Source organism: Dendroctonus ponderosae, unplaced genomic scaffold (assembly GCF_020466585.1).
Source record: "Dendroctonus ponderosae isolate FM_Combo_2020 unplaced genomic scaffold, Dpon_F_20191213v2 Dpon_F_20191213_44, whole genome shotgun sequence".
NCBI lineage: Eukaryota > Metazoa > Arthropoda > Insecta > Coleoptera > Curculionidae > Dendroctonus > Dendroctonus ponderosae.
This window is the reverse complement of record NW_026018653.1, coordinates 35,815-59,587: the sequence shown is the minus strand read 5'-3', so window position 1 is coordinate 59,587 and position 23,773 is coordinate 35,815. Positions and strand designations below refer to the sequence as shown.

At 32.9% G+C, this 23,773-nt stretch overlaps 1 protein-coding gene across 3 annotated transcripts; it reads right to left on the bottom strand.

Annotated features, from left to right (window-relative positions):
* Positions 1–14: 14 nt before the first annotated feature.
* Positions 15–23,301, bottom strand: LOC125504386 (hippocampus abundant transcript 1 protein-like). 3 transcript variants are annotated; one of them, XM_048666263.1, is made up of 10 exons: positions 23,010–23,301; positions 8,883–9,100; positions 8,400–8,497; positions 7,268–7,418; positions 6,734–6,883; positions 4,661–4,848; positions 4,390–4,599; positions 4,107–4,252; positions 2,804–2,900; positions 15–2,744 (listed from the first exon to the last, which is right to left on the bottom strand). In XM_048666263.1, the coding sequence occupies exons 1-10, from the start codon at positions 23,088–23,090 to the stop codon at positions 2,638–2,640; spliced, it is 1,446 nt and encodes a 481-aa protein (XP_048522220.1). In that variant the 5' UTR covers positions 23,091–23,301; the 3' UTR covers positions 15–2,637. The 3 variants fall into 3 exon arrangements, with proteins under 3 accessions (XP_048522220.1, XP_048522219.1, XP_048522218.1); XM_048666262.1 differs by lacking the exon at positions 23,010–23,301 and adding an exon at positions 13,657–14,367; XM_048666261.1 differs by lacking the exon at positions 23,010–23,301 and adding an exon at positions 13,007–13,263.
* Between the last annotated feature and the right edge of the window lie 472 nt (positions 23,302–23,773).

The window sequence follows — 23,773 nt, the reverse complement described above, 5'->3', positions numbered from 1 at the left end:
AACAAACAAAACACTTTACATAAACGTTATTTATTTTCTTTTATAATAGGTGTAATTCTAATCTCTAGAATACTTTTCAGTTTAATTATAATTAGTCTCCCTTGTCATATCTACAAAACATGAAAGTGTCTCAAATGGCAGACATTAATAATAAAAATATAAAATTAACAAATATGTTTGACAAGAATGGCCTTGACGATTATATCTTCAATTTTAACGATATAAGATAGTTTACATTGAAACCTAATTTAATAAAGCATTTGTATTATGTTCTTGCTGAACGTTTAAAGCGGGAACAGTATTCGAGCTAAATTTCTCAAGGTCTCAATGAAAAGCTGATCTATCTAATGTTTCTGCATATGCAAAGTTCCTCGGTGATAAATTAATGAACTAATAAATACCACAGCCTAAAATTTCGAATAATCACGAATAGATGAATGATTATTCATTGTAAGGATGATTCGTACAAAAATATTCGTTCGACACCACATCTGGTAGATACAATTGTACGAAAGTTTGAAACATTAAGAAGCAGACTTTAATCCGAAGAACCCTGGATAGCATACTGAAGAGTAGAATGGTAAGTAGATATATCGCGATAATCACGATGTGTCACTTAAAAAAATCGTATTAACATTGGCTAGGGATTGATTGCATTATTTTTACTATTATACTTATTTGCATTTATTTGAAGTAAAAAGCAAGTTTGCGAAAGAATAGCTTTGAGGGTACTGTTAGGGTGAGTTATTTTGTTTACACTTTTTTAATAAAAACGACATTTTGACAAGCCAAGTTTAAGTCAATCGGAAAAATTTCAAATTTATTTCATTTCGTAATCTAAACCACCCAAAAAATAACAACTAAACGTATTAATTTTAAGCTTAAAACTAACTTTGTACATGTAGAAAAAAATATAAAAATGATACAGATATTGATCAGATGATACAGAGATTGGTCGGTAAAGTTTTTCAGCAAACAAATACGAGAAATGTGAAAAATGTTCCGCGACGACAATTTCAAATTGACTGACATTTTTTCAGAGCTCTGAATGGAATTGTTTTGTTTTCAAATTTCGTACAGTTTATTCCATTCTGACTTCAATATTGCAATCATAGTCATCATTCCTGTAAGAACCCATAGTTTAGTATTGCCAATTTACTTAGACTTAACTATTACAGCTTGGATTTTGTTCACTTCTTTACGGTTTAACTCTAAATTCCTAACAGCATTAGGAACTAAGTTAAACAATTAGCCATATACAAAAAACATGTAACTGAAAACGAAAAATCCTCTCAAGTGGGTACGTAATTATTGCACTTATTTTACGAATTAGATGACTTCAACTGACTTTTGGACAACATTTTGCAATACTTGGAATATATCTTATTTACTTTTTATTTAACTATTGTTATGCTTTGATGTACTTGCTTTCTTTTAAAAAATCACATTATATTTTTGTCGTAAAATTACGTAATTTTTCATATGATAAAGTTTTAATAGTGAGGCCAACAAATCACTATGCGTTTTATAGGTCTAGAAAATAATTTCTATTTCGGGTCGTTTAACTGCAGACTACGTCCAAAATAAAGAGTAAATAATGACGTATTTGCCATGGAAGCAATGAAATAATACTTTTTCATTATTTCCATGGCAATTGATGTTTTCAATTTTATAATTGGATTAATAATTTTCGAAAATATACTCATGCTTGCCCGTGCGCAACAACAATTATTATCGATAATTTTACAGTTAAATATTCAATTTACTAAACTTCCTACAAACTCAACGAGGTCTCTTATATTAGCAACCCATAACGTATTTACTAATTCCATATCAAGGTATTAAATGCATTGAGAAGTCTATTTTAAAGTTTGATATGTAGAAAAGCGCAGAATTATATAATTGTAATTCAACATAAACTATACAGCGTCCTTCAGCACTTATTTAAATTTTTTAGTTTAAAATAAAAGAATCTTTTCTATTCTAAATCATCACTCTTTTGCATAATTTAATACCACAGTTGAATTACAGTTTATCTGGAATCACTATTGCTTATGTTGAAAATTGAACTACTTCTTAGCATTGACATATCCAATATGGAATTTGTTTCACAGCTGGCCACTAGTCTTATACAGTACACATTACAATATATACACGCAAGATGTTCTTTTTCCAAAATATACATTATATAATTTGATTTATTTATATAATGTAAATATTCCGATATTATTTAAAACAAAATCTAAATAACTCTTTTTCCTATGAGATTTTATAACTGCTGAAGCCAGTTGGAATAGTAGTGAATTGAAGAACGAAGGGAAAATCTATAAAGGTTTTTGAGTGGCTTTGCTAACATTTAAAAAGTACTGTTTTTGAAGCACAATTAATAAAAGTTGCTGTCAAGTCAAGTTTAAACCGATTTCTCTCTTTGGTATTGACTAATAGAATTGTATCGCAGAACTTTTTCGCTGCTTTTCAAATTATTTACTCACAAGCCGTTACCACAACTTTTACCTCAGTTCTTTCACGTAGTTTCATCTTACATTTTCTTCTAGAAATAAACGTAATTTAGTTGCCGATCGCAATCAATTACTCTCAGTATATACAGGGGCGGATGCACGCAGTTTCCAACTGCTTCTACAGTATAGTTGGGTCGCCACTGCCTCTACCTGTTATAAGTGGGCTCAAAGTTCCCGGTACCCTTTGTCCTCTTTCCATTTCATAATGCGTATCTAATGGAATATCTGAAATGGATATTAGTCAATAAACTTTGCAAAAAAACACTAAATAAATCAGCACTTACTAGTTTCAAGAACGGTTTTAGTAGGAATGAAAGTAGCCACAAAAATGGCGCACAAGACTAGAAAGGCTCCAAACACATAAGGCGGCCCTGGCATGAGCTGAAATAAAGGCATTTTGTTATTTGAATATCTTTACCTCCATTTTTCTAAATGCCGTATTTCATCTGTATGGTAGGATATACAGGGTGGTTCACTAACGACGTGGTCGTAATTTACTTTGTTAATGCCATTATTTCAAGAAATTGTTTCAAATAAAACTTGAGACAGAATCGAAATATTCACATTCTATTGAATTTGCAACAAAAATCTAATTATTTTTCATTCTGCACTGATTTTGGGTTTCTACATAGACCACCCGGTATTTTAAAACATTATTTTAAATTACGATAAAATAGCACCTTTTTGTAGTTCTACATAAGTTTTATAGAAAGTAGATAAAAAATAGTAATGAAAATTAATTATCACTACAAATTGAGATATTTGCAAAAAAATAATAAGAGATTTGGCAACGATGTTGTTGGTTTGTTTGCATCTATAGAACTCATTTCTTTATCGTTAACATTGCGTAACAATATGTTGGTTGCTGTATGCAATAAAAATGAATACAATTTACTATAAACTTTTTCCAAAAAAATATGTTGAATTTTTGAACAAAAACATTATTTATTTAAAATTTGAATTTGTTCATTGCAATGGAATTATAGCTATCGGATTATCAGATAATTAGAAAACACATGAATAAAACACTGCTTTCGAATAATTCAAATGAATTACAACTATCGAATAATCCGATTGAACCTCTTCTGCACTCGGACGCTGCTGTCACTTCACTCTCCCCATGGTTCTCGTCGTCGCTTATATAGTTTCCTCCAGGTAACCCAGAAGGTTTTCGAAATCTCCAGTCCAGGTGCGAAATTTCCCGCTTGTCAGTGTAATATTTGACAGTAAATGGGGCCGAAATGGGGCTCCCATTTACTGAAATACCATGAATTTCGATCCCCCATTCCAAACGTGAGTACCCCAGGCCATTTCCGTTACAATATTTTAGGCCAGATATGCTCTATATCCGATGACTTCGTTGTACAAATTTGCAGATAGATCGTACATCGGGTTCTTAAAGGTCAAATACGCCATAGACCGTGAATCACCCTGTATATAATCATTTGCAATATATGAGTTTTTAGTGAGATTTAATCATAAATTTTTTTTTATGGATTCCCTAAATATTTCTAGACGACTCCCCCAGAGAAACAACCGCAATTTTAAATCATGCTAAAGCACATTTTGCATGAATACAATTCTTACCTCCGTGTAAGATTCAAGAGTTTGAGTGGAATGTGTAGCATTTTGATTTTCTCCCTCGTTCAAATCAACGTGAAACATGTAGAAAATTATTCCAAACATGGCAGGTCCTAGACCATTGCAAAGTCCCCTCATGCCAGTAACCATTCCTGAAAAATAAGATTATTTTTCAACCATTGACCAACTCATTGGAATGTATACGAATGAACAACATTTTTTGACTTAGTAAACAAGAAATAACTAAATCTAGATTTGATTAAAAATCAGATCATTGGACGTGCATTACCCTGGACAACTCCTTGTCGATCAGCAGTCGTATGAACTGAAACAAATGCTGAGATGGCCGGGTAGGTTATAGACCCGATAGAGGCCAAAATACCAGCACCCCACATCATCCACATGGTGGTACCGAAACCATACCACAAGAGTTGAAGCATCTCGAACAGTAAACCAAGTATGATGGTGTGTTTGGCTCCGAGATTTTTTATTAAAATACCTGAAACAATATTCACATTTGTTCCTATAAATCTCCTACTTATTGTGGAAGTTCGTCCTACCTAAACATAGTTGAGTTATAACGGCCAGCAACCCAACTAGCCCCACAAATACCGCTACCATTTTGGAGCTCCAACCCATTATTAGCTTTAAGTAAACAAATATACAACTATACTGCCCCGACTCCGGTAAGTAGCTTAGGAAGACTGTTATGCACAGTAGTAGGATTGTCGGGTCTTGACCAACATTTCTAAAATGAAAAAAATATGTCCGATGAAACACCAAATTGTACACAATAATTGCAAAACAAGTTAAACAGATGCAGAAAATTATACGCGGGAGTTGTGTGATAACTTCTTATGACACGGTGTGAATGGATTGGAATGCGTAACGGCGTCGTTATGTCTGTCATAAATAAAGACAATAGCTACGCAGTTCTCTCTCGCACGCACACGCCTCTCGCGAGTTCCATCTGATTCCATTAGGCCGGTCGTCTGTTATAATAGTGTGTATGCTGTGGTCCGATCGTGTGAACATAATAGTGTGTAGTCCGTGGGTCGGTCTCTTTGGATGCGTTTTCGTCTGAACTGCTTTCGTCAGAAATCGTGAGAAAAGGAGCTAATGATCCAATTTCATTGCAATGTTTCTCGTTCGCTAGATCCGAAATCATTCGTGAGAATTTGCACGAAGGATTGTAAGTAAAATGTAACCTTCGGCCGGACGTCCTTTGGAAGGAATTAGTCATATATGGGTATCGTCCACTGCATCTGTTATGTATCAAATAAGCACATTTATACATAGTAATTATATATCTTCCGAGAAGACAATTACAGTTTAAAAGAAAAAAAACTATTGGGCTGATGATACATTAGCAAAACCAAAAGAATTTGGAGAATTCCATGATTTATATGAATATTTTAATGTTGATTAGTCTTCTGTTAGATTTTTATTTAGAAAATTTAGAAAACAAACTACAATCGAGCAAGATAAAATCGAGTGGAACAAATCGTTTCTTATAACAGTTATCATAAACCAATTGTCACTTTCGTAGGATTGTAGGAGATGATGATAACGTAAATACCAGCGAGTCAACTGCAACTATTGAAGAATGTTAGATGTTGTAAATATAATATAAATTTTCATTCAAAAGGAAAGTAAATTACCTTTTTACCTATTCATGATACATTTATCAATTATTAGAATTTAACTTAAACAAGAATATTGAAACTATAAATTAGTATTGCCATAATGCGTTAAACGAGTTCAATATTTTATGGTTTCTATTAATAATATAAAGTTATCACTTCTGTCGGGAGTCCGGTGTCCATCACATTTTTTTATTTCAATAGTTTAAAAATGTACCCATGAAATGTGTTATACGTATGTTTCAGTTTTTAAATCATCATCAAATGAAAGCTTCTACAAAGACTTTATTTTAAACAAAATAATATATTTAGATAGTTTATAATAAAATTTATTTAAGTAAAAATCAAAATTCGCATACAATCAAAATATGTGTTTTCTTCACAACTAACAAAGCTTCAAGGTTGAACTGGTAAGAAGAGAAAACATATTGAAGCTCAATATCAACCTCACAAAACTGACGATTGGCCATATTCATTTTCACCGTAATTATTTTCATTTGTTCAATAAACTGAGGATCTTAGAAATTACTTAAAGGCCTGATTTTTTTTCTAAATGTTGGTAGACTGATACAGATTAATGGAAACTTATTTATCCGATCACCTCAAAGGTTCCAGAAATCGATTTATTATTTATAATAATCATTAAATAGAATTATTTGAGAGTGAACACTTGAAGTGTATATTATGATTTCTAGCGTGTAATTTGATTTTCACGTTTTTTTCTCGAGCAAATAAAGTTGTATCCGAGGTTATGACAGTTTTTCTACAAAATGAGAGTTAACTTATTGTCATTTACAGTCTTTATAGAATCTGACTTTCAGTTGACTGAAGACTCACACATTTCGAAGACTTTTAAATCGTGAATCCATCAGATAAAGAAATGTTTGATTATATGGAAGCCATTAAAATAGCGGATGTTAACCACAAACGCCTGGCTGTTAACATGATATGTATGAAAATCAATCAACATCATCTGGTAAATTAACTTACCTTAAAGCTGAGAAAGGATCTGCTTGTTCCCAACTTATCGGAGAGACTCGAACTTTTTCTGGCAAAGATTCTGGAACGGCAACAAGAATGAAGAATACATCTAAAATAGCTACTGCTGTCGCAAGTGCAACGACTAGAGAGAGCGACCATCTAAAACAATAAATAAAAAGCAAATTTTAAATTGATTCATTTTAGTCGGAGATCAGAGAGTAGGGACAAATAATTTCGAGCTTTATACAGATACTTTTCCAAAATTATCTACAGTGTTCATACAATGCAATATTATAATTCTCCAGTTATCGTTGATAACCCGTTGTTTTATCAGACTATGAAGGCTTTCACGGCCGGTTAAATCACATTTAAGAATGTGATTTAACATTCTTAAATGTAATCCGTTGTTTTCACAAAGCGAATGGGTCAGACTTTAATTGTTCGAGAAAACATTAAAAGGCTTGTTTAACTAATATATTGACTGTTATATCCACATAAGTTGAGAAAAAAACGGCAATAATTTCAGTTACTTGAAAGTCTTACCTGTCCATTAAATAAGCTCCCAAAGCTGGAGAAATTACCATACTGGCTGCAAATGTGCCACTAACTAATCCGTAAGCTAATGATCTTTCTTTTTCATCTGTTACATCGGCTACATACGCGAACACAACGCTGAACGTAACCGCAAACACACCTAGAAGAAAATGATTCAGATTAAACTCAATTTGAACTACTAGAGTTCTTTTAAATATTGTACTTCTTAAGTGCAACCATCAACGACATTAATTGAAAAAAAAGGTTGCAATGATAAAGTATTATTCAATTTAAATTTCCGCTCGAAATAAGCTAATGGAAAAATTAAAACTTTTTTCGAATTTCGATTTTTTCCGGATATCTCCGGAAGTAGCAGGAATTTTAAAAAGTTTCAATGAGCATTTTAGTAAGCTCTAGACTGCGCAACTTTGGCCCAAATTAACCAATCACGTGTCTAGTATGGTTACCGAGATGTCCATGGTTGAGCTCCAAACACGGACACCCTAGATAGAGTTATAATGGTATGTGTTGTTTTTTTAAACAGTTAAAGTCGTAAGTTCTAGTTCAATCTTCGTCTGTACAGTTCTCTTGTTCTTTCGCAGTCCGTGTCCTCCAGGTTATATCTTACAGAGTCTATTTTGTTCCTGATTTTTTGTTGGCTACTGATAGCAACACTTTAACAAGAAACAGATCATTTGAATACCAAGCAATAAACGAAATATCAGTAAGCGTCCGTCGTATAAAAATGATAGGTTTAATGGCTCATAAATGAATTGTCGTCAACGTGCTCCAGTTTAGTGAACAATTATTTTAAACTGTACGTTTACGCGGTTGTTTTTGATAAGATTATGTTAACTGTAGGTTCAATATAAAAAATAAAAAGAACTGTAAAAACCTTATCAATAAACATTTCCATATTTACATGTTCGTGGGCTATTCAAAGCGAAACATGTAAATCCTGAAACCGATTGTGTTCTGAATTTACATATTCAACTTCATGAAACTAAACCACTGGCTTCTCTTTTGATTTCAGCAATTTTATTTACTGTAATACTCTACAGTTTTTAAACTTGTTATAAGTTTTATTCCAGCTTCCCTAATAAAATTCTGTTTAAGAAAATATAAATTTCTTTCAACTCACCTGATATTGAGATCATGGCAAAGAACCAAAATGTGTTGATAGTCATAAGTGGAATTGGCAAGCATGTGAAAAATACAGTCACCAAAAGGAATAGTTTCCTGGAACAAAGATTGGATTAGAAAAACACTTGTGATATATCGTATCGTGCATAACCCTTTGTAATGTCTGTATTATCTGTTCTGATAGCAGGACCGAATAGAATAGAAAATCTGTCAGTCGAATAGAAAATTTCTCAAAAACATTTCTTCCCTATATTCATGGCTATCGTCAAACATAGCACTGATGAAGAACTGAATAAAAGTAGAAACGCCGGCCAGTTTGGAAAGTAAACAGCGTTTTAAACCAGTCCCAATCCCGCTATCAGAACAAATATTAGGCTTAGGGCACGCTACTACACGCATAGTTTTCAAAGTCTTTAAATAAGAACGGTAATTACTTTCCTCTTAAAAGGATTCATTACCTCATAGTTTAGGTTTTAATTACCTGCCACAAACGTCGCTAAGGGCTCCGACGAGAGGAGCGCTCAAAAAGCTGAGAATTCCTTTAATTCCCATGATCAAGCCATTCATTAAAAAGGTGTGATCAGGGAACGTTGAATTCAGCACCGAAATGACGGGCATTGTGAGCAAACCCCATGCAAAAAACTCTAAGAAAATTACCACCAGGGCATGGTATAATGACGGTCGACCAATGCCGGAGGTCTGAAAAAGAGAACAGAAAATTATTTTACAAAATCGCAATGTGAAAAACAGATACATCGACTTATACTAGTTTTACATTCCTTCATTCCCTAAAATGTTGCAAATTCTAACATTTTAACAAGTCATTTTACGCAGTATACACGTGTTTCATATATAGTTCATTCATGACTCAAGTTATAGATAAGATTATTTCTTTCCACGATACTTTACCCACAAGGATGGGGGCAAATTGTTCTCGGAATAATAAAAGTTGTAAATTTGCGATGATTAAGTCACAACAGTAACAGTAAAATACAATTTCTCAATGTGAACATTCATTTACAGTTTCATTGTGGCTTTTTCGATAATAACCAGAAATCGCAAACCTAATAAAATCGGATGCAAAATTCTGCTCATATTCATGCAAACGTGGGTTTTTAAAAATATGATTTATTGATCACCACAATACACTTTTTTAAGATAACGAATCAAATATTTTTTTATACATATACATACAGCTAAATACAATTTAAAATTAACAAATCATTTCAGGAAAATTTGTTATTGCAGTAGTTTGGACATAAAGAATCCAAATTGCGCATTGTTTCTTAAAACAGTTTACTGAATATAACAAATAGATATAAATTACAGTTAAGACAGTTCTACATATGTGTATGTAAAGGAGTATTTGCAGCCATTGGTTAATATTTGATGATTACGAACAATAATCTATTTTCGGCTCCGAGTGTTTAAAATCGTTCTAGTTTCCATTGCATTTCCAGACTAATCATCGGTAATTATCCAGAAGTTTTAAATACCCGTATTGGTCAATGATATATTACATATTAATAGTTGTTTTGCTGCTTAATGTAAAGCACTCATATTTTTGTTAATTCTTCATAAAATTACATTTGAAGGGGTTAAACACAAAAGGGTGCAAGTGATAAATAAAAAAATGGACAAGTTTAAAACTTGAGTGAAATATTGCTAATGAAATAAAATATAAATAATGTGATGGCAATAAAACAGAACAAATAGCAAGGAACTAGTGGCAAATTTTTCGCAGTTTGAAACCATTTCTATAAAAAAGTCGTGAAGGTTTTCATCTGCGCCCTCACTGATTCTGGTAGTTTTCTTTTTGTTGCGGATTGTTTTTTTATATTTTCTGTTTTACACTGCGCAAATACTCGTGGTGAGTTGATGAATGTAAGATAAAGGTTGGATGAAATTGTAACCATTTCTTGAAAATCTTTTGGAAAAATATTTCGGCACTCTTCTCTTTAAGCTGCAGCAGTTGACACTTCTTCCCTCTCATGGCGAGGCCCAAGTACTCCAGTTTTCGTCGTTTGATGGTTAGTACCACTTCCGCTTCTTTATCCATTCTCCGCATGAATTCAACGTTCGTCACTTTGTCCATCCCCGAGACTCCAAGCAACCTCCGATATACCCACATTTCAAGGGCCTCTATTTTCTTCGTATTGGCCTTGTTGAGAGTCCACGTCTCCATTCGATAGAGGAGCACAGGGAAAACATAGCATATAACCAGTCGCATCTTCAGCTTTAGATTGATGTCGTGACTGCCAAGAATGCTCTTGATGTTGATGAAAACGGCTCGCGCTCTTTCAACTCGTATTCTGATTTCCTGAGTGAAATAATTGTTGTTATTGGCTCTCATTCCCAGGTAGTCATACTTAAGTATGCGCTCTATGGGGCTACCATGCATGTAGATGTCATCGCTCACCCTCCGTTCTTTCGAGATAATCATAAATTGAGTTTTCTTAACATTGAGTGTCAGGCCCGGTTTCTCACTTGCTGTAACTACTTTGGTAAAAATTTGTTGAATGTTTTCTAGAGTTTCTGCGATTAGGGTCGTATCGTCGGCATACGTAATATTATTTATAGGCCTACCGTTTATTTCTATACCCATCTCTTCTTCATTTAGCGATTTTTTCATAACCTCTTCCGAATAAATGTTAAATAGCAATGGCGACATCACGCAAACTTGCCTAACTCCTATTTTAATTTGGACTTCGTCGGTTATATCAGTTTCAACTCGAACCACTGCTCTCTGGCCATAGAAAAGGCCCGTTATTAGTCTTGTCTAGGGTATCAAGCTGTTTTTTAAGTACTATCTCGACAAGTTGGTCGTGTCTGTCTTTAGCAAATGCTTCATTATAATCTATAAAACATGTATATATATCCTGGGTTACATCTAAACTCCTCTGAACTAAGATATTGACCACTCAGGATTAAACGTGGATCGTGGGGATGATTGTTTCTTCTGCCTCCTTGATCATTTCTATTACTATGGCGTAGCCTCCAGGGGCTCTGTTATATTTTGATATATGAAGAGCATGTTGTATTTCCTCCTGTGTTATTTTGGAGATGTCGTCCGCCCCACATTTCTCACTTTACTAGATTTAATCGTTTCTGGTTTCTTTATTTGTGAGATATATAGGTTTAGATAAAATTGTAATTGTAAAATGTGTATAGGTCTTGGTCATCTTTAGTATTTCCTTCTTATTTCTGGTTTCCCGGTGTTTGGAGTCTTTAGGGCTATTAATTCTTTCCTACCGTTGTTCCTCCGTAGGTATCTCATGTTTTTATTATTGTCAATTGCATTTTCTACTTCTGCGAATCCTTGCGTATCATTTTTCTTGTTTCTCCTGTGATCCCGCGATATTCTTCGGTGTTTTGTTTGCCTTGGCCGTACAAAGTCCTTCTTTTTTCTATCAGCTGAATCGTTTCCGCTCTTAGTTTGCTTGTTTTTCTCTTTTGCGATATTGAGTGTTGTCTCTTTAATTATCCTTGATAGGTGTGTTGTGTTGTCACTTGGGGTCACTGTTGAGCTTATATTTTCGCTTAATTTGACTTTCAATTCGTTTTGGTATATGATATTGGTTTCTTTTAGAGTGCTACTATCTATTGAGTCTGTGTCGTCTTTAATATATGCTTTCGGCTTCTGTATGCATAATTTAGCTCTGACTATCCGATGGTTGCTTCCTCTGTTGAAAGAGTTTAGAAATGAGATGTCGGTACAAACTTTCTTGGACGATGATAGAATATAATCGATTTTGTTACGTGTTCTGTTGTCAAGGCTCATCCAGGTCTATTTTCTTTGTATTTGTTAAAAAAGGTGTTCATTGCATAAAGTATTTTGTTCTCGAGAAAGTTGCATAATATATGTCCTCGTGTGTTTATTTCCCCTAGTCCTTGATTACCGATGTAGTGTTCGTCATCGGATAGCTTTTTCCCAACAATAGCCATGAAATCGCCAATAACCAGGTCATTATTACATTTGTCTTTGTCTAGTGCACTCCCGATGTCCTCATATAGAATATCTGCTTCTTCGTCTTCGTGAGTTGATGTTGGTGCGCATATCTGAATTATTCTGATTCGGTAGTCCTGAGACAACTCCAAGGTTACATATGCTACTCTGTCCGAGATTCCGTTGTAGCTTTGAATGCTTCTTGAATCATTCTTGGGTGTATTAGGAAAGACGAAAACAACAATTCTTGACTGATATTTTGTACATTTAGTTGTTTAATACAAATATGAGAGTTCAATGCCGCGATTCTGGACAATTTCTGTCAGTGTTATTGTGTACAAACAAATTAAAATATATAAAACATTAAATATCACAAAACACATGTTTGTACATAACAGTCTTAAAGCGTCATAAGGCCGAAACGATTTACGGAAACATATCTTATTTTCTTATACCTATTTCTTATGAATGTTGCACTGAACAAAAAGTCTCCAAAATTATGCGCCATTAGTTCTGAATCACCCTGTATATGAACTCTACTTGTTATGTAGATATAACTTCTATACATTACAGTATTTTTTTCAATTATAAAGCAGTAACACCCAAAAAAATCAAATGAAAATTTAAAGCCAAAACAGTCTAAATATTTAAGAACTTACCCATGCTTTTAAGAATAGAAATAAAATTAATTCTCTTCTTTCTTTTGGCTTTACTGCTACTTCGAAATTATTCTCAACTTCCAAATCCGATTGTGTATCCGAGTTCATTTTAATTAGACTTTTGCACAGAGAAACTAGTAGAACTTTACGGTACTGGTTTAGGAAAAAATAGAGATGGAAATCTCAGCACCACGTCAAATTGGATAAAGAAGCTTTATTAGCGCACATTGTCTTCACGCTTCGATGCCTTTATCTAAACTACGACACTAACTCCGATAAAACCAGTAATCAGTTAATCCTCCATATGGATTTTGGCAAAATGACACATACCTACCTATTTACTGACCCGATTAATTGGAAAAGTGTAGACATCTTACAAATCAACACGAAACACATTTTTATATCTTTTGATCACAATTAACGTGATGGTTTTGATTATTAGAAATTGTTCTCAATAATCTAAATATAAACAAAATTAACTAAATTAATTTAAAAAATATTCTCTTTTTGAATTGGTATCCAAAATTTGCATTGTGTTGCAAATGAATAAAAAATAATTGTTCAAATGAAGAAACAGGTCACAACATGTATCAAATTGAACAAGCTTTGTAATAATTAATCACATGTATTTGAATGTATTAGGTACTCACCGGAAAACTCAAATAGCATCTTTTAAATCTTCTAAAGTTGAGCACATATCTTTTGATACAATAATAGAACACTAATAGGCACATAGTATGATCATATCCCTCAGATGGAAAGTTAAAAACTAAATAGTACTAAAATTCAGTCACACTAACTAGGAAATAATCGATCACTCATCGGTCATTTCAAACCACTCGAAATGGATGTTCAAAGAAAACTCTCACTTGGAGAGAAAAACAATACGCACCTAATAAAAAAATGTCAATACTTATTTACATTGATATCATCAGTCTAATCGGCGAATTGTCAATGACTATAGGTACAGGAATTATAAGAGCATGTGAATATGCACTATTTAATTTTCACTGTCATCACCTTATCAAGACTGAATCGAAAACTAAAATCCGAGGTTCCAATGCTATATTGTTTAGATTCGTCTTTATCATTTGTGATAAAACACTGATAAAACCATGCAAATAAGCTCTCTAGATACATTTTTACATACATCGAGTCTGTGGTACTGTTTAAATCTGAACTATTTCTGTTCTCACCTAATTCGAACTACATTCTTTGTTCCCAGAAGATTTTATTTTTATTTTTGTAAGATTTGAAAAATCCCCAAGTGTCATAACGTATCGAGGAGTGTGATTTTATTATATGAACAATAGAGAAATTAGTCTCTATTTTCGTAGTTCATATCATTCATAATTTGGATCAAGACATATTTTATCTATTCTTTTAATAGAGACGCATTGAGTCCAACTGTTAGTAATTGTAATTTGAAATCTTTCTTATTAGCATTAATATTACACAATGTTCTTCTTTTGCGTTAAACGTTATCAACGCTTCATCTTCTGTGTCGCCCAGCACTTCAGCAAACTTATTTGATTTCAATTCATAATTCATTCAACAGGTTTATATTTCGCAATTCATTTTTTATTAGGTATTTTACATTATCTTGAATGAAAACTATGACCAAGCGGTCATTTGCAAAGAAGAAAGGACGAAAATACAAGACTATATAGAAAACTAAGAAAAAGAGCCAGAAAATTAATGAGAACAAAGAAGAGGCTGCACGAGCAACGAAGACTTGAAGAAATGGAAAGAGATAGCAACCATAACAGGTCCAGAAAGTTCTATAAAGAAATTTCAACTACAAAAAAGGCTTCAGACCTAAGGCGGAAACCATACGTAAGAAGGAAGCATAACGACCAACAGAAACGAAATAGGGGACAATCAAAAAGCAAACAAAATAAACAGACTACAACCGAGTACCAAACTGCAGAACCGCCGGTAGAAGAACCCACATACGGGAGTTCCACTTCAGAACTAGTTGACGGTTTATTTTCAGTCTCTACTAATTTATTACAATCCTCAGCATTAATTTATTTTTTTTTCAAATTGAGGAATGCATTTCCTGAAATATCTCCGATTACAATCACAAGAGTTGGTTTCAATAGCTCTAGAATTTGTGGGTTCTAATCATAAACTTTCTTAAAATCTAATGATAAAAGCGATATGATTCTGAGCTCCCGTACGCGGAAATGACTTAAACATGTCCGTGCAGATCAGAGTATGAAGGTTTTCACTTTAGTACTAACATACAAACGAACGATCGTTTCTGAAGCATCGCAATTCACCGCAATCAAGAGTGGAGGTGTCAAAAATTATGGAGGTTTAAAGCCATACTAAGCCTGCGATCATCCAGAGGTAAACGGGAGATCATTTCGCTGCAGTGCCTCAACAATTGCCTATAGAAGACATCATTCCCATGTCGATAGTGGTATATGTATACCTCCAACCAATCCTCCAGATCAAAAAAGTCCAAGTCCCACTGTAGTCAAGAGAACGGAGGACTGAGGAGGATAGGAAGGTCGGAACGTTACTGGATACTACCACATGCACATGAACAGAAGTCCAGCACGTATTCTTCGGACATAATTCAAAAAACCACCTACCGGACTCATAAAAGACTGTCAGCCGTTTCAGGGAACATAAATGGTCTAAAACATCAGAAGCTTGACCACCGAGACTATGGATTACCGAAGATTCATAAGTCAGAAGTGCCACTTGGACCAAATGTGAGCACTATAGTGTGTCCACCTACAAAGTCGCCACCAGATTATTCGCCAAACTCTTAAAACCAAAAATTGACCGCACTGAGAGCTTCAACTAGAATTGAAGACACTTGAAAAGTTAAAATGTGTTTACACTTCTTTTTTACGATGACGCCAGTGGAAGTATTCACAGAACAGATTCAAGGGTTGTTTCCTTACGATATAGTCAAACTTGTAACTAACCAAAATGCTTGTACAAGTTTAAAAAACATAAAAACGTCTCTCTCATAGCGAAAGAGTTTATCATTATAAGATAATTCTTGTCAGCGTCTCGCTTCTTTTGCCAAACAAGTTAGAAATTTTTTATTGCTAATACTTTAATAGGCGTAAATAAACAGTTTAACTTTGTGTACTATGTCTCATAAAACAAATGCCTTGTCTATCACCGACCGCACTGAAACTCACACTGCACTATAATAATAATGAAACAAAAACTTGGATGAATTGTTATCCTGTAATCAATAAGTTGCAATCGTACTGAACGGGAAAAATTCAACTGTTACCTAAATAATTAATGACCACGTCTTTAATCAATAAATTATTTATGGGTAGTAATAATTATAGCTTTCTATTGCGGAATAGTAATTAAGTACATGATTGGTATAATTTTTCGCATTATTCCAGAAAACCGAATTTTCCTGTATAGAACACACGATCGGGACGAAGTCTACTGATGATCTGTGACCAATAAAAATATATTTCAATGATTAATCTTAAAATGAAAAGATAAAACATGTTAAGCGCTTCATACAACGCAAATAATAGAATGGGCAATTTTCACGTAATTACTGATAGCTTTGTAGAATTAATGAAGTATCGGATGCATGACTATACAAAACATTGCTTGCTACAAGGATTTATCATCGATTTTTCCAAGCTCAGATCTAATCTTTACAACCTACAAATGCTATAAACTCGAATCTTATCATGAGACCAAATTAAATAAAAGCATTTGAAACACTTTTCAAAGATTGCCCTAAATATGAGTGAATCAAACTTCATATGTATCTTCAAATCTAATAGTGTTAACAGCTATTAGGTGGTACATACATATAAATTTAGAAAATACATTTAAATAAAACTAATTGAATGTCAGTTAAATTTAATATGGAAGAAATATTGTTATTGATGAGCATTACCCGCAGTCATAATCTAGTTTAAATCTAGTTAAAGCTAATAAGAACGATTAAATCTACACTCACTTTCAAAAGTTTTACACCCCCCTGTATTTACTACATACGTTTAATTTATACAAAATTGTTTTATTGGTAAATAAAACATACTTGTTTACAAGTAAAGGAACTGATTGAATAATAAAAAAATTGTTTACCCCTTTAAAATTGTGATGCTGATTGATCACTAGTAGCCGGCATTAGTATCTGAATCGTGCAAGAATCGTGAAGCATGCCTAGAATCGAGTTGTCAGATCATTTTCAATCGGAATAATCCACCAAGAAATGCCCAAGATCTTATTATTGCTGCTACAGAGGAATGGAAAAATATCCCTCAGGAAGTAATCAATAATTTGATTATTGGAATGGATATACGTGTGAATGCGTTGTTAAGAAGTAGATACTCCAATACTAAATATTAATTATGTTGTTGAATTTATTATTTTCAGTTGTTCTTTAAAAATTGCATTTTTTATATTAAAAATTTTTGCATCCGCACTGTAATTTTCTTTTTATAACTGATAATTCGTTGGCATTAAATCTATTTTGCGGTTTTAGAAGCTTTTAATCTATATTTAACACCGGGGCCTGCAAGGTTTTACCAAATTTTAAAATGTCCAAATAACTAGGGGGTTGAAAGAAGACTTTTGAAAGCGAGTGTACTTAAAATTCGGATTTCATATACATACAAACTTACTTTTCTGTCTGTGGATTAGAACATTTTCCACTTGCAGTTGTTTTAGAAACCTGCACGTATTCTTCTTACTAATACAACTTCAAATATCCATCTGAATAAAGTGTTTCAAAAATGAGCATAAACTTTCTTATTTAACTAAAAACTCACATTTTATCGAACATGGTTTGATTGTTTACCCCAATTGTATTAACAACAAAACAATATTTACAAATCCATTTATTCTCAATAAGTAAACAATCTTTGAAAAGGAGTTGAACTGAAACTCCAGGATACATTTTTGAATGCTTATTAGCGCGCACTTATTTAGTATCAAATAGTTGGACACTGTTATTAAAAATTGCCAAAAATGCCATTATTTTTTAATGGCGCTTATCAATTTTCTTAGCATCATTCAGATGACAATTGCATCCTGAAGTAGATTATTTATTTAAGCATTCGGAATACCAAACATCAGTCGTTGTAGAATTTTTCTGAATCATTTAGTGAACGATTGTTGAATTATATGGCGTACCTACTTAACAAGCCAAGGATACTGATAAGTTACGCAATTTCTTTTTTATATTTGCATGATAGCGATACTATTTAAGTATCAGGAATGCCACTTTCAAACGATACCAACAAAATTTAGGACTGAAATTAAACGTTTTTATCTTTCAAACAAAATTTAATTCCGAATCCACAAACGGGCTTTCAGCTATCTTCGAAATCGCAGGTTTTCACTTGAAACGCTCTGCAAGATATTTTTCTACACACAAATATATTTTTTTTCGTGAAAAATCGCTCATCATTAAACCTGGGATGTTATCACGCAAAATTAGCCGTTTAATCAAACCATGCTAAAGAAAGTTCACTTAAAATCAGAAAATCAGTACTTAAAGTGTACAATATACAGGATGGGCCTGTGAAAAGTTTCCACCACTAGTTTTGCAGTTGTTGAGCAAAAAAATACTCGACCACGTCAATTTTTGCTCAAAAACGGATTACTTTTTCCTCTACTTTGTATACAAGAAAAAGCTGCGTTTCCTAAATATAAAAAATTAAAAATAATTAACGTTTTCGACTATAAAATCTTTCGATTATAAAATTATAAGTTCGCTGTATAAAATCTTGGTGAACACTTTTCATTGGTCCACCGTGTATATTGGACTCGGTATGATCAATTTCGGTTGCCAACTAAATTTTATTTAAGATTCTAAACGAGCTGTAAACTGTTGATGCAAAAGCTACGTAAATCGAAATATTTGCAAAGCAGTGAAAATCATTTCCTTGTCATTTTTTGTGCAAATATGTCTAAACTTATATTCTCTATTCAAGTGGACTAAAATAATTAGGTTCAAATACCCATTGCGACTAATCCACACAAATAGTCCAAAATATGGCTTTTAGGCCGTTCAGCAGAACGCGTTCTAAATTATAATAAAATTGTTTCTTTAAGAAATGTTTGAATTGCTGATGTATAATTTTAACATCCAGACACGTATATACTGACTCATAAAGTAAACTTTTTTTGTCGCCGCTTTGGTTCCTTTTTATATTATTTATTAATGATGTAATTTTTTTAAAGTTCAATATCAATAGATAACAATAAAATATATTTCTATTTTACGCTATCCTTTAGACATTCGACATTTTTGTGTGCTCGATGCGTTCTCCTCTCCCAAAGAAACGAAAGCCAGAAGGCATTCAGAATAGTTTGGAAAAGGTAGTAAGAAACTCCCTGTATACTGGATTATCTGGTTCAAAAGAAGACGATCTGACCAAACTTTTATTAAGAAAAAGTTTTTGACGCCCCTGTTATTGATGGTGAAAGTTCTGAAAAAGTTATGTTTTTTGAAACATCGGGAGAATGGTATGATGGATTGGATAGCACCCTGTATATTTTTTGGGAATAGCGTTCTAAATAGAGATGATAACGTAATGACTTTAGTTAAAATAATGTATTTCAAAAGTGGTCTGAAAAACAAATTAAAAAACGTCTTCAAGTACAACGCTCTCCCCTAAAACTGACGATGCACGCATGAGTCGAAAAAAACCTGAAAACAAAAATTTACCACTCCGGAAAAATCCGGTTTTCATTGAGCATAAAATGCTTATTGTGCGCCTGATCTGAGTTGTTGTTGAACTGGATTGTTTCATGAAAATATGTCTTACATAAGAACACGTTCACAGCGAGTTTCAGTAAAATACATCGTACCATTCTCCCGATATTTCGAAAAGGATAAATTTTTTGAAGAACTTTGACCATTAATAGCAGAGGAGCTTACGGGACACCCTGTATATTGATTTAATCAACCGTCAATACCATATTGTGTTAGCCTTTATTACCAATAAAAGAAATGTATGGATATTTTCAAACAAATATTTGGGAATTAACCATTTCTTTTAACAAGTATTACATTATCGCATATTTTTTGTGATGTAAAAGTTGTGCGATTTCAATTTTTTTTTTCGAGCTAGTGCTAATGAACTGATCAAGTAGAAGATTACGTACACAAAAAATGTAAAAGAATGAGTGTTACGTCCAAAAGACTGTTTGGTCTGAAATTAATAGGAGCGTCTTTTACATTCAAAGTTCTTCTGTTGAAAATGTTAGTAAATATTCGATGAAGTTGATTGATATTCAGTTATAATTAATATAAAATGCTTGATAAACTCGGAACTAGTTTATGAGGGACAAGCATTCGCGCGGTTATTTCTTCATAGTTGCATTCTAGAAGGCGGGTACTCCTTTTGGACCTTGCACAACTCAAAGATAGTGTTTATCATGACAAGTTAGGCGCAAAGACTAGTGGCTTTCCATTATAATTATTTCGCGTGTTCTATCAGTCAATGTTATATTGTTTCTAGTTGTGAGGTATTTTGCGTAAATTTCCTCTAATATTGTTTCCGATCCGGAAATAGCATTCTGTACCACTTAGAGAACAAGATACTAATATTGTTAATATATTGGATAGATACTAATATGGTCATAATATTGGTCAAAGGTATTAGAAAGGTACCTGAGGATTATTATTGAAGCCTACGATAGAGATAACATTAAGCCTTCGATAAGAATTTTGAGTGAAGATTTGACGACCTAAACAAATTACAACCTTTACAAAAATATCTCGGAATAAATTTCACTTTGGACGCAACTTTGTGCTAGTTAAACAAAGTATTTTTAAATAAAAAAATCAGAATAGACCAGCTATTGCTACCTCCAATTTCATAAATGTCTTGATTCAAAGTTCAAACTTTTGCATTGAACTAGCAAACTAACATAAATTCCAAAATAAGTATTAAGTACTGTATTAAAAATGTTAGTACGGTGATTAAAGTAATGGAAGGAACGAATAGTTCAACTTATTGCATTCTAGCAGGGCAACGATTAGTGTATTTGGATTTCAAGGAGCGCTTCGCATTGAATTTTCTATGTCAATGGGCCAATTCATGATCGTTATTTTATAGCCTAAAGTTTAAATCAACTAAACATCGACTAAACATGCTTTTGTTCTTCAAAACACTGATTCTTGCTAAACTTCATCAAAACTCTCGAGGAGTTGGGGATAACTCAAGAAGCTCAACTAGATGGAATGTTATTTGTTACAAGTTTAATTATATTTTACATTTTGGACATCATATTTAATACAATCAATTTTAAATATTGATAATAAAATTGCGTTTTAACAACCGCTTATGGAAATAAAGAAACGAATGAACGCTAACAACGTTTTGACGTATCATCATTCTTCAGGATTCCTAAAGAATTATTTCGGTATTTAACATTCCATTTAGCAACTCCATTAGACAATTTAAAAAGTTCTTGTGTGATTTAAAGATTATGGTTGCAATTTATATTTTTACGAAATAGTGCTAATTGAAGGCTCAACAAGGGACTAAAGAACTTTTAAAGAATTTTTAAAAGAAAACTATTTCATAGTTTTCTTTTAAAAATGAAAATTCCGAATATGTGAAATACAAATATTTAAAATTAAAAAGTACCTTTGATATGGAATTAATATTTGCCCTTTTTAAATAAATAGTTGTGATTAGCTGTTGCCTGCAAGTCTGGACCCTAAATGTGATCAATTACTTGTTGAGAAACGATCGACACTTTAAAATGACGATATTTTCAATTAATTTATTAGTTGTTGAATTGATTAGTTCAACATTTTTTTCTTAATTACTTTCACACTCAAAAGCAATTTACTTTGTTTCATTCGGATTTCAGCCAAAATATCAACTTTACACACATCTAGAGTTTGGCCCCGAATGTCAGACTTTAAGATCTGTCCGCGGCTTTGCGCCAAATTATCCCCGTATTTTCACATTTCTTCTTCGTAATTTTCTTCTCTTCCAGTAATTTAGATTAACAACGACTGAACAAAAGCCTGTTTAAAAACAGGCTTTTTCAAGCATCTGAACTATCGTTAGCCAAATAACTCGAAGGGAATTCGTAACATTTAAAGAGATAGGAGCAAAAAATCAACATTTAAAGGCGCTCGACTTAGTTGATGATAATTTTAAACGCACCTAGGTATTCATTTAGAATAGTTTTGAATAAATTGCCTTTAACCAGGCACAGAGGTTTAAATATGTACATATAGTAAAAAAGTGAATTATTTGGAAAAGCTTACGCAACAAGACAATGAACATTATCAGCTTGTCTGTAAAGTGTGAGATATAAGAAAATAATCCATTGATCAAGTTTTTTGATAAACTATGATGGTATTTATAATTTATTTGCAAAAGTTAAATTTTTCGAACTGTTGAGATTTTATATTAGGTAGGTAATTAGTAGTTGGATTTCTCTTTTATTTAGCTAATAGGCTGGTCAACAAGAAATTAAGAATCGAGATGTGTAAATGTACCATTAAAACGTATGAGAATGTCTAAAGTAATACAAGACTTATTTCAAAGGAAGCTACTAGTTTGCCTCTAATACTGACTCTTCTAGTTTTAAGCTGTTAAAAATTTCACTTCTTAAATATGATGATAGATAAGAATGTCTAAGCATTTGTGATCTGTTTCTCAATGAGACAATTTTCTGATATGAGGACAGCTAATAAAGTCTTATGAAGAGTTGACAAAATTACATACTGTACGAAGTCCTTCAGTCATGCTAAGCACTTGAATTCGATCAAATACTGTCTTATTTCTTCATTTTACCGGAACTATGCACTAAATGCGACTTGACAAACTCTAGCAATTTACAAAACAGTCCAAATGAAAAATCAATTACATGTATAACATAGTAAAAGTTGATTAACCAAATAACGTTTTCGAATAATGAAACTGGAGAGTTTGCATCAAAGAGAATAAGTCAGTTAAAAACAAAAAAACTGGTTTGTTTGTAGAGAAAGCATATCTATAAAGAGCAATTGTCAACTTACAGTAACAACCCCATCTTTGGCAATGGTTTTTCTGGAACGGATGATCATTCCAGCCACTCGCTTTGAGTGTTTTGCCTTCATTCTCTATGATTCCCGCACTGACTCAGTCTAAAATATCTTAATTCCTTCACTAACAACTACACATTTTGCTAAAAATTTTCACAAAACAGAGCGATTTGTACGCCTGCCCAACATCCCTCATAACCCTACGCTATTGACACAGGACAACTGACAAACCTGGACAAACGTCTCTTTCGAACTTCTTTTTGTGTTGCCAATGTGACATCTATAAATCAATTATACATATTCCCCAACCAAGAGAAAGTTAACGAACAGACATTATTCCGACGTTGCCGTTATTCGATAATGGGAAAATTATTATGTATATTCTATATAGAAATGTTATATAGATAGACTTTATCAATCATATCAAACTCAAATAATTAAGTATTCATTAGTTGCATTATTTTCACGTTTGTGGTTTGTCAAGCACTTTTACTAGAATTAAATAAAAGTGACAAGAAGTACTAAAACAGCGTTACCTACAGGTTTTTCACAATTTTACAAGCTTGATTTAAATATATGAAAGCATTTTCACTGGTTAAACATTTGATGCGATTAATAAAACCGCAGCATAAAACATGTCGATTATGCTTACAGTGGCATTTTGCACATATCCAATAAGAAAATTAGAATCCATATATTATAAAATTTACGTTATCGAGTCGTAAAGTAGTTTCATTTTTGCTTGGGGTCATAAGTAG